This window comes from Mastigoproctus giganteus, chromosome 3 (assembly GCF_048544385.1).
Source record: "Mastigoproctus giganteus isolate SK-2022 chromosome 3, ASM4854438v1, whole genome shotgun sequence".
Classification (NCBI taxonomy): domain Eukaryota; kingdom Metazoa; phylum Arthropoda; class Arachnida; order Uropygi; family Thelyphonidae; genus Mastigoproctus; species Mastigoproctus giganteus.
Window position 1 is genome coordinate 136593949 of NC_143577.1, and position 12314 is coordinate 136606262.

Sequence of the window (12314 nt, forward strand, 5' to 3'; positions counted from 1 at the left end):
GAGACGCCATTGAAAGATTTGTTAAGTGGTATAGCATAACTGGCGATAAACATTAATAGTTGCGTAAGAACTGATATAATTACTGAGGAGAAGGGACTAATGTATAAATAAAGGTTTAATGTATTTGAAAGTGAATATTACAATAGATTGTATCATTGATTGGTTGTCTAGATCTTTTAAACTGCAATTAACTTTCAAATACTGTATATGTTGGTAATATATGTTGTTAATGAAGTTTTGGTATTACAGCTTGTTAATGATGTTGGTAATATATGTTGACAAATATGTTGGTAAAGCAAGCGTGTATTTCAGATTAGTGCAAATATTACAACTGCGAACGAGAGAAAAAGAAAAAAAAAGAAAGAAAATATATGAAAATAAGAGATGGAATAAAATGAAGAGACTTAAAGTAATCAGCAAAGGTAAAAATAAATATTGATAATTAGAAGGAAAATATCATTATTAATGAAAATGTATAAACAACAGTAGAAAGGATTAAATTGAACGATAGATGCGCCCCTTATGAATTATAGGTATACTGACATTAAAATAGGTAAGAGCCAAATGGCTGTTACAGTGTTTTACTAATCCAATATTAAATATTAGAACGCAAAAGCTTCTTTTTAAGTACACTTCTTGTGCAGTGTAAGTTGCGTAATTGCTTGAACTTCATTTATGCTTCATTTATATCCATTATTTTGTTTTATTAGATTGTTTGCATTATCTAATTTTGGAGGTTGTGTGTACTATTTTTTACATGCGTGGAAAGTTCGGTTTATCCTACTTCATTTTTAAGAGGAGGTAAGTATTTAAAAGAGAAGCAGCTCTTTTAATTTTTAATATTTGATAATACATGATGTAAAGTAGGTACTGTGAGTGACAGGTTTACAAATAACAAGTATGATGTGATGTAGTGCCATAAGAATTTAAAAGCAAGAAAACGTTAACTCTGCAAGTTTAGTATGAATTTAGTCACATTTATTTAAATGGCACGCTTGTAGTTACTGGGCATCCTATGATTAGAAAGTATGAATGAGATAGCAATTATATTAGCAACATTTGGTGTTATACAATGTATATAAATTGAATTTTAAGTTTAAAATATACTATTTGTAATTTAATTTTGAAATGGCGCTATGTGGTGATTATCCATGGATTAGTTTTTAAATTAAGTTTTTTGGGAAAATATTTGGTAAAATTTTGAAAGAACTTTTACCACGTTGATAATACAAAGTTAGTTTATTCATCAAGTATTTCTGACCTAATTGCTAAACTTGTTACAAAGATGACCAATTCAAAGATCCAATTCAAATATCATTACACGCGGCTCTTAACAGCAAGCACTTTGAAATTTCTAAACCTGCTCTCATTTTGTACCGGAGCATTCTTAGTTATATAAATAAAGATGTGAAGAGCTTTTAAGATACACGTGTTATCTCATGATAATATATGGCAAGGATCCTGAAACGTTACCTGCGTAATAAGTTTTGGAATTAGATCAAAAAGCATTGATAAATAAAAGAATAAAATAATGAAAGAATTAGATCAAAAATCATTGATTAATAAAAGAACTTTGTATTATCTGCGTGGTAAAAGAGTGGTTCATTTCAAAATTAATATAATGTTTGCAATTATAATAGTCTTCATTAAGAAGTAGAGGTATTGTGAAATGGAAGGTATAATGGAAGCTTGAATAACAAAAGGAAGAAGTTAATGTAAGAGATTTGATTGTAGTGAACAACCCTATACGTTTGATTTAATTCTGCAATATTGAAGATGAGAATACTTCTGTATTCAATTGCAAGGCAGTGTTAATTTTAGAAAATAATAATACTGTTTGCATAAACGGAACTGAATTAAATTTGTGTTTTACTTTATGTTAATTGTTTTCATTATGATAAATTGTAGTAAATTCAAGAGAAATTTAATGAATGCAAGAAAGCTTACCCCGTGCAAATGTATCACCAATTCACAAAGGGAGTTCAAAAGGCGACACAAGTAACTATAGACCTGTTATTTTAACTTGTGTTCCGGGGAAAATAATGGAATCACTGGTTAAAGAAGCATTGCAGGATCTTCTAGACAAGACTGCAGTAATAGTTAAGACACAGCATGGGTTTGTTAAAGGGTCAATTGGTCTTGTCTGACCAATTTGTTGGATACTATGATGTGGTCACAAAGGAACTGAATGCCAAAAATAATTTTGATATCATATACTTGGATTTCAAAGCTTTTGATACTGTTGCACATGGAAGACTGCTGTACAATTGGAGCATAATGGTATTAAGGGTAAGTTGCTACAATGGATAAAGGGATGGTTGAGTGGGAGACGAGAGAGAGCTGTTTCAATGAACACTGCTCTTCGTGGACAAATGTTATTAGTGGAGTTCCCCAGGGTTCAGTGTTGGGCCCATTGTTGTTTTGTATATTTATCAATGCTATTCATGAAGGTATGTCAGTTTTAATATCCAAGTTTTCGGATGATACAAAACAGTATGCTACTCCGACTGGATCTTTTTTTTTTTTTGATTTGGTAGTTGTTGGCGCATCGGCTGCTGTGGCCATATTGCACCTCCCAAGGTTTTTTTTGCAGTACTTTGATCCAAGCCCGAGGCGGGAATCGAACCCGCGACCTTTGGGTTGCCGGGCAGGTACTTTACCCACTCGGCTAGCCCGGTCGGCCCGACTGGATCTAGATAAATTGGGAAAATGGGCTGAGAAGTGGCAACTGAAGTTTAACATTGACAAATGTACTGCATATGGGTAGCAATAACCGAAGAGAATGTATGTATGTATGTATTTGTCTTGGGCGGCACATGGAAAGTTAGTTCATCTCTGCCTCGTTTCACTTTTAAATTAGACGATTCTGCAGAAATGGCCAGAAGTGAGCTGGCTGTTTGGCTACCCGGAATCAGCAGGTTGGAAACGTGCCACCACCACACCACTACGGGAAGGTAGACCAGGGGCAACCAACCGGCGGCAGCAGATGAGAGGGACGCCAAGAGCCCAACAAAGTACGAGCCAAAAATAGTAAAAAAAAAAAAAAAAAAGGAACTTATACAACTATATAAAAATTAAATACTGTACACAAGATAACCTCAACAGATTGAGGTAAACACAGATTATACTTTGAGATTTCAAAGTAAACAATGCAAGTAATCTTTTGGATATTAACATAAATAAAAAAAAAAAAAACAAGGTCAAAGAAAATAATTAATTAAGGATAACAGTACCATTCAACCGACAAAACTTTACACAAGCATTTTAGCTCAGAAGCAGGCACAAACCTTATAAACAGTTGAGGTTAAATCCAGTAAGTCCTGCAGTCATTAGTATCAAAGTCACAGTCAGTAAACAGCCATCCGAGCAAAGGAGCACAGGAATTTTCATCGCCAAATTGAGTTGTAGTTGTAGGACACTTGTAGAGTTTCAAAAAAACACACAGAGCACAAGTCTAGAATTGAAGATCTTGTTGAGAAAATGGACGTCATTGCAGTGAAGGTGAAGAGTCTAGAGATGAATTTGAAACATTCGCAGGTGCAGTCATTGCAGAAAGGATTGCGAGCCTTTTATTGAAGGTTGCCTTAGTAAAATCCTCAAGGGCGCAGTAACTCGTGGCATTTGATACAAAATTAGGTCCCAATCCTGATGAAAAGTTGGGAATTGCATTCTGCAGAATTACTCGAAATTCATTGTATGAGGGACAGGAGGGACATTGTATGAGGGACACGTGCTGCCAATCTTCCACACCGCCACAATGACAGAGTTCCGTAGGAGACAAGCGAAATTTAAACAGTTTCTTATTTAATGATCCATGTCCTGATATAAAATAGGAGGTAAACAAGTCAAGGCTAAACCAGACTGTAGATTTTTTATCCAAAAGAGAGTTAACTTCAGGAAAAAACTTAAGTGTTACACTGCCCAGTGTTGTGCCATCCCACCCACTCTGCCACAAATTGATCAACTCTTGCCAATTCTTTGTCGTTCAGCTTTAACATCGACTTGAGTGTTAATAGAAATTCCAAGGATCTGAGTGGGAATCTGACGTTTCAAGCGATAATATAAGCCTCTGAAAATTACAAAGAGGTCGAGTGGTAACGTCTCAGCTAAAACCTGCAAAGCAGGTGTTGAAACTGTTCGACAAATCTTCAAAATACAAAGTAACATTGTACGCTGGATTGACATCAATTTTGATTGAAGTTGTACGGTCTGCACCCTATGGAACCAAGCGCCAGCAGCATAGGCAATCATAGGGAGAAACACAGAGTTATAGTAGATTCTTAAACATCTTCTAGAAAGACCCCCACTCAGTTCTAGAAACTCTGACAAGAGCACCGGTGAAATTTCTGATCTTATTTCGCAGATTGGATAAATGAGGAAAATTTAACTTGCTGTCAATAGTTATTAGAGGTATGTGTGTATTGTTTATTTTAACTCTTGGTGGTCGACAAACGTCCAATTTAGAGCCAAGGATCATAATTTTTGTCTTGGTCGAACTAATTTTTAACTTATTTTCAACTGTCCATTGTTGAAGATCAGATAGAACTTTCTCAGCGGATATTTCAATAGATCTTGAATTGCCACCAACAAAGACTGTCAAATCATCCGCATATGCCATGATCTTCACCTTGTCAAAGGTTCGGGTAATCTAACCTTGCAGAACAAAGTTCCAGAAAAATGGTCCCAAAATGGAGCCTTGATGACACCCTCTAAAGACCTGTCGCAAAATTTGTCTGTACTTAGAGATCTGGCGGTGATAACTCTGTTAGAGAAATAGCTCTTAATTAGAAGATAAAGTTGCTGGGAACATTCGGCATGACGTAAACGCTCGAGGGCACTTTCCCACAAAAGGGAATCAAAAGCACCCTCAGAGTCAATAAAGATAGCAAGAGTATACTTGAAACTGCAGTGTTCAACAGAAGAAATGATGTCAACAAGGGCGTCCTTGCAGGACCTTCCAGGAGTGAATCCGTTTTGATTAGGCGCAGTTAGTCCCCGTTCCAATAACAAGTTGTTTATTCGCAGGGCAACTAAACGTTCTAATAGCTTACCAAGGTTGGTCAATAAGGCTATAGGCCGATAACACCTCGGTTCCTGAGGGGGCTTGTCTGGTTTCCTAACCAGCTTGATAAGGGCAGTCTTCCACAGATCCGGGAAAGTCCCAGCCTCTAAACATTTATTGAAAAGTTGTAGAAGTATACTGGGCTTAATCTTGGCGAGCCGTATAATAAAGATACTCTCCAGCATATCCATCCCTGGGCATTTCTTAACTTTCACTTGTTTGACGCTGTGTCCAACTTGATGGCACTAAAAGGCTCAGTCTTAATTGAAAAAACATACAGAGAATTGGCAGAACGAATATTAGTGTGAAAATCAGAATCGGAGCACACATTGTCCTGTAGAAAAAGATTATCTAGAATAATGTTTACAGAATCCGTCCAGTTAGTGGTCTCCAGACCATTGTATACGATCAATCTATACACTTCTTGTGTAAATAATTTATTTCTTACAATTTTATAAAATAGCCCCCACGGGTCTGCATTACCAGAGTTGTAAACAAATAACCGAAGAGAAACCTACCAACTGTGTAGTACTACACTAAGGGAAGTGGAAAGTGAAAAAGACTTGGGGGTAATTGTGCAGTCAAATATGACTGCACAATTACCGTCTGCACTGTTCGCCGAACAGTGCAGACGGGCTGCCATGGCAGGTCATGGAGTCTTGTCAATGATATATAGGAATTTTGCTAGCAGGAACAGGGATGTGATTATCCCGTCTGGAACTGAGATAACTACATCCTTCCTAAAATGAGGAGGCCTCATTTTAGGAAGGATGTAGAGTTGCTAGAATGAGTACAAAGATGGGAAACAAGATTGGTGAGGGGAACAAAGGGGTGCTCTTACAAAGAAAGGCTTAAGTTCTGCAAATTGCAGCACCTGGAGACTAGGCACCTGCGAGGTGAACTGATTGAGGTGTATAAGGTCTTGAATGGGTTGAGCACGCTGAATGCTGATGGTATTCTTCCTCTTGCTCAGATTAAGAACTGAGGGGGCACAGATTCAAATTGAGGAAAGACAGTTGTAGAATAGATTGTGCGGAAATTTGCCTTTAGCCGGCAGATAGTTGATTGGAGGAACAGAATTTCATCTTTTGTTGTGGAAGTTCATAGCCTAAATAAATTTAAGGCTGAGCTGGGCAGGATTTGGAACAAATGGGAGGGAGTTTTTTTTGGCTGATGCTGCATAAGCTTGTTTTCTTTCATCGTATGCCTCTACTAATGCTGATGCTAAGTGATTTCTTGAAACAGACTGGAAATTAAAGATGGAGAAAATGAAAAGATCATTGTTAGTAATAGTCTCCCTTTATGTGTATATATATGCATAAATATTAGGTAAATAATCTTAATAACTGTTTTGTTTCATTAAATTTTGTATTACTTCATTTTCTTTTGCGATAGCTCTTGGATCTTCTGATCATAGTGAGAATTATAATAGTCAGATTGCATTGTTCCTCGTAGCGCTTTCAAGGAAACTGTTTTCACAAAAGTTGACAGTAATTGCCTGAAAACGATGCATAGAAAGATCTTAAAAAAGTAAACCACCAATAAAGTACTGACATCAACGTATTATACCCTTCACGATATCCTAATTCCACAGTTGGTGAAAAAAAAAAAAAAAAAAAAAAACCAGTATAAAAACCGATATCACTTCCAAAACTACTCAATTAAAGTTTTCTGCATATTTAAAAAGGTAGAGGAAGAGCCAGTAATCTCGAACTAGTAATTAATTTTTCTTTAGATATTTTACACGCATGCTAGTTAGACACCGAACAACTCCTTCCAGGTGCAATAAAAGTAAACAAATAATTGTTTATTTGGCTTGTAAGATTTTCAGTACCATAAAAATGTTATTAAAGTATCCGAAGCATGAAACTGAAATTGTTAGAAAACAGTTAGTTATGAAAAATGCAATGTAGATTCCTCCTAATGCGTCATTTACCTATAGAGAAGCCAAGGTTCCCGAGCACATGCTAAAGCATTCATAAGCTTATCTTTTTCAGAAGCCACCTTTGTTTCAAGGTATCGTTCCCACAAAAACTGCCACTCATCTTCACTTCCATGGCGAATTGTAGTGCAATAGACAAGACTTCTCAAATCTGGCGAAATTCTAAGAACAATAAAAAATAAATATAATTAAATTTAATAAGAGAATACAGCCATTATAGATATATAAAAGGAAAAAGAATATAGTATTAATAAATATAATTAGCAGGCAGTCTATCAGTAAACTGTATACATTTTAAAGCATATTTACACATTTTACAAGACACACACACACACGCCAATGGCGAATTGTAGTGCAATAGATAAGACTTCTCAAATCTGGCGAAATTCTAAGAACAATAAAAAATAAATGTAATTGAATTTAATTACATTTTTACAATGAGTTTAATTAAATTAAACTCATTTACGTCTGTGTCTGTTTAGTTTGCTTACAAATAGAGGAAATTAATTGCTACATCGTGTAATGAAGTCTTGTGGCAGACTGGAGAACAACCAGGTTGGTTGTTCATTAGAAAGAATTTGAACATTTCAACAGCGTAGTCGCATTTTATGCGGTACCGTTCTAATTATAGGTGGTAGCTTACCCCGTGCGGAATGACGCCCAAATCGTTTCAGAGAAAAATAAAAGTTTTCTCTGCGTAATGTAAGAACCATCAGTTGCAGCTATTTGCGCTGCACTTATTGTTATGCATTGCATCAATCTTCATGCAGAGACGATCGCTGTGCTGTCCAGGCGCACTCTGCTCCTCTACTATAAAGTGGTATTCCTTCCCATAGTCTCATTCGCCGCAGGAGCTTTGTTCCACAGAGTGGTAATGGTCAAAATGAAGCAAAAACTCAACTCAATCCAGAGGGCTATGCTACTAGCAACACATCGCATCTGCCGAACGGTGTCCACTGCGGCAATCCAGGTTATTGCACGGACTCTGCCGTTAGACCTATATGTAATATTTAGAGAATTATGCTTCAGGCTCAAAAAGGTAATAACTACTCTATCATGGATATAGACCTATCGCTGAATGATGATAATAAAAGGGAAAAAAAGCTCGATGCTTTAAAGAGCTAATAAATGTCTGGCAAACAAGGTGGGACAATTCAACTGTTGGCACTGTAACCAGAAATTTCCTACCGGATGTCTCCTTTGTGATGTCGAAGAAGGTTAGCTCATGGTTTACGATTAGTCTGGAAACATCGTATCTTATTACTGGGTATGGGTCCCTTAAACTTTAAGGCATGTTAAATACTGACCTCTGTTTCTGTGGAGCAAAAGAAAACTGGCAACATCTTCTCCACGAAAGTGCCAGCTTTGAATACATTAGGAATGAGCTGCGAAATGAAGTCCCATCCTTCAGTATAAATCAAGTTGACCAACTTGTTCTGACCCCACATCACTTGTATGCACTCCAGGCTTTTGTAGCTGCTGTCTTTGCCAGAAGGAAAGATATGCTTACAACTAATACAGTAGCAACATAACCTCAAGCACCAATCAAAGATCAACCTATTGACATTTTCAGGTATATTATTATTTTTTTACCCTTTCCTCGTCTCTTTTTTTCTTTCCTCTCGTTTTCTTTTCCTTCATTTTCTGTTATTTTTTCCTCTCAAAACCTGCACCAAGGGTGGATGTTTTTTGTTGTTGTTGTTGTTGCTATTGTCCCTCTGGAATGGGCCCCATAGGATCCTGGCCCATCTGCTGGCAACACCAGGTGGGTCATAGTCTCTTTTGAGACCGCACGTCCTATACTGTGACTGGCCCACCTTCCCGTGGTATGGACGAATACCCAGAATCATCTGCCCAGGTGACTGATTCTTCTGGGTAGCCAAGCGGCCAAAACACACACACCTACACCAACACATTTCTGGCCCTTTACAGTTGATTCTGTTCTTCAGAGAGACACGAGGCGGAGCTGAAGAGATGTTCCAAGTGCCGCCCTTTACATATACACATGTCTACATGCTAACCAACATGTGGGCTAACAATGGTGGTTAGTAGAATAATTCACCTCTGTTAGTCTCAGATAAGGAACGTCTATTGCAGCTCATTATGCTGCAATTATCTTTTAGCAGGGAAATCACATGTCATAACTAGTGCATTTTCACTCGTGAAATTTTACTTCATTTTTTTTTTGTTCTGCCCCTCGTGATTTTTGTGAATGCAGTTCCTTGTACTGCACGACTTCAGTTTGATTATCCATTACTTTTCTCAAAACATAAACATTTCAGATGACTCAGTAATAATATGTAGTTCCTTGTGCTGTGGTAGACTCGTTCTGTCTCAGACTAGAAGTACATCGGATGATATCTGTGAGATCATGCAGTTCCTCGTACCAAGAACGACTTGGATTACGCATTTTTTCTTGACGGATTCTTGTACGATTGGACTTTGGATAACGTTGCCTACTTTTGAATGGATGTACCTCATTCTCCGTACGATATTATGAATTGTATTTGTAATACTGTATGTATGGTATTGTTAATATAAAGTGGGATTGCCCGAATTTGGGAGGGACAGCCTCGTATAATAAATTTAAAAAAAAATGTTCAGTTTGCGTTGTTTCGAAGTGCCTCGTTTGAAAAGTGTGACCAATTCCGTTTATTCTTTAATACTGTATTTCATATTACGACTCATTATTCCTGGGAATTCCCAATCATTTTTATACTCGGTAGTGTGCTTGCCTCAGTAGGGGGAAAAAGAGTAGCAATGCTACGAAAATAAGGGAAGGTGCCAAAAAAAAAAAAAAAAAAAAAATGCGACCCTAGCAACTTCAAAGCAGAAGCTTATTCGTAAGAGAAGTAGTCGTTAACATTCGTAAAAATGGGATTTCTAGTCTTCATTTGGATCGAGGCCCAGAATCAAAGAAATGCCTTTAATATGACTTTAAGGTTTTTTCTTTTCTTTTTTTTTTTTTTTAATTTCTTAAGACAGAGCAGTCTCAATCCAGACTATGGCAAACTCGCCACGTGTTTACTTGTATATACATTACAGTACCTATCCTTTCCATATTTTGTCAGACATTTATATTCTGATCCACAGCAGATCAGTCTAATATATGCCAGCCCGTACTCATTATAGAACTCAGTAATCACTGAATATAAATCAACGAATTGTAGCATTTAATCCACCGTGGCGCAACACAAGGAGCTGCATCAAAAACTATTATTATATCCTCCAAATTGCAGCATAACGAACTACGTAGACCGATTACCATACTTTCTATTGCAGCACAAGGAACTGCATCGTAACCGATTACCATACTTTCTATTGCAGCACAAGGAACTGCATCGTAACCGATTACCACCTGCTATCAATACACACAGCAAAATTAATTGTATATCCTATGATAACTGTTCATCCTACACACACAGCACCATTAGCCGCATCCATATGAATTCAAGATCCATATGTTGCCATCAATTCATATGTTATCAACACCATGAAATGTATGCTGAAAGAACTATAATCCTCCATTTTTCTTCTACGTCCATCACCATATATAACAATCTGGACCATACCCATCCAGAGCTTGTCCGTTTACTTTCCAATGGTTTTTTCCCCAGAAAATTCTTGTGCTATTCAACTTGTTAGCTAGCTTAGGCAATCTTTCGTAACCAAACTAAACTGTCAGAGGAAGTCTTCAAATATTCTTCCAATGCAGATCACCTCTATACCAGCTGGAGCGAATACATATCAATGTCTTCCTGACGCAATATGTTTCCATAATTTATTACTGAAATGAAATTCTCCACAATCTGAACACCGTGTGTATGTGTGTGTATTATTTCTTAAAATGGCGTAAGAAGCAGCTGGACAAGCATCCCACATTTCAACAAACGATTTTATCACACATCCACTTTTATTCCGTAAACTACATTCCATTCTTGGTTTACAAAAACTATGATTTTTCTAGCTAGCTATGTAAGTAAAACTTCCTGGCTTTCATTATCATTGTAAAGACTGAAGCTGCAGTAGTACTTACGAATTACAACTGTAATTCAATTGTAAGTTCACTTAGTGTAGTACACTAATCCGGCTTTGGCGGTTTAAAATAATTAACTGAAATTTATTTTATATTTTTATTAATAAACGGCATCGTTTTAATAAGCTTGCATTGCAGCATCTCTGTAGGAAGATATGGGAATAAGGACATCCAAGAAAATGTCAATGCTAACAAAGAAACAAACGAGGAAAAGCGGGAATCCCTGGATTCTTCCCTACCGGTGGGCACTGTATATGACAAGTCGCTGGCACTCAAAACAGCACTGGAATTAATTTTTAAAGAACCGAATAACAGGATAACCACCGTTGTGAGTTCGCAAATCGTCACAATCTTTAACAAGATGGAGACTATCCTATTCAAGACCTATGTCGAGAATGAAAAAGCCACCGCGAGGCTGCAGGCCTATAATGACTGTGAGGCAAATAAAATGCAGCAGCGTGCTCTCACATATGCCAAAACGCTGAGGAGTAACCAAAATCAGGGAAAACAAATTCAGAGGGGGGGCCCCAAAAAAGGAAGCAACCTCTCTTGAAGACACTTGGTTGTGCTTAATCCTATGGTCACAGATGGCACCCAGAAAAAGAGAACCAGTGAAGAATTAAACACAACCATGATGAAGGAACTAAAGTATGACCTCAAAGCTACTCCGTTTCAATAACGAGTCCATGTAGGACTCATTGAAACGGAGGGAAAAGAAGACGTACAGATGATCAAGCGTATTGGCTGTATGATTAGGATTGTCCGGTATTCTTGTAGATAAATGAACAATCTGTGCAAGGTCATTCGTAATTGCAAAAGCCTCAGCATCTCTACCAGCTGGGTCGGTGTGACTAGAAAATGGAAGCTAGCTGGAGTTGTGAACATTAAAATCACCAAGGAAAATTACCTCACTGTTAGGAAAGTTGGACTGGAGAAAGTCAAGTTGCAAAGAGAGGAAGTCAAAGAGCTCCAAGTGATTAGTGGAGTTGGGAGAACGGTAGAGACAACAGATGAATTTGACACAATGAGGTAGACAGATTTTAAGCCAGAGAAAATCAAAGAGACGAGATTCCAAATTGCCAAGTTTCTGTCAGGGAATATCAGAACGGACGTATGCACAAGTACCACCTTTGAGGCGAAAGGAATCATACAGCAAATAATTTGGGCATCTGATGAGCAGTAGTTGAATCAACTGATAACTGAGATTCTGTCAGAAAAAGTACATGGGGTTTGGCAGACTGCAAGTGGAAATGGACATCGATGAAATTAGAATT

The 12314-nt window shown here is 37.3% G+C and overlaps 1 protein-coding gene across 1 annotated transcript in view; it reads right to left on the reverse strand.

Annotated features, from left to right (window-relative positions):
* LOC150088284 (aminopeptidase N-like) overlaps positions 1–12314 on the reverse strand; it is a 488751-nt gene that overhangs the window by 17364 nt on the left and 459073 nt on the right. Inside the window, exon 17 of the mRNA XM_090369447.1 lies at positions 6999–7166. Within this exon, the coding sequence (XP_090225573.1) occupies positions 6999–7166 (168 nt within the window). The remainder of the gene's footprint in view (positions 1–6998; positions 7167–12314) is intronic.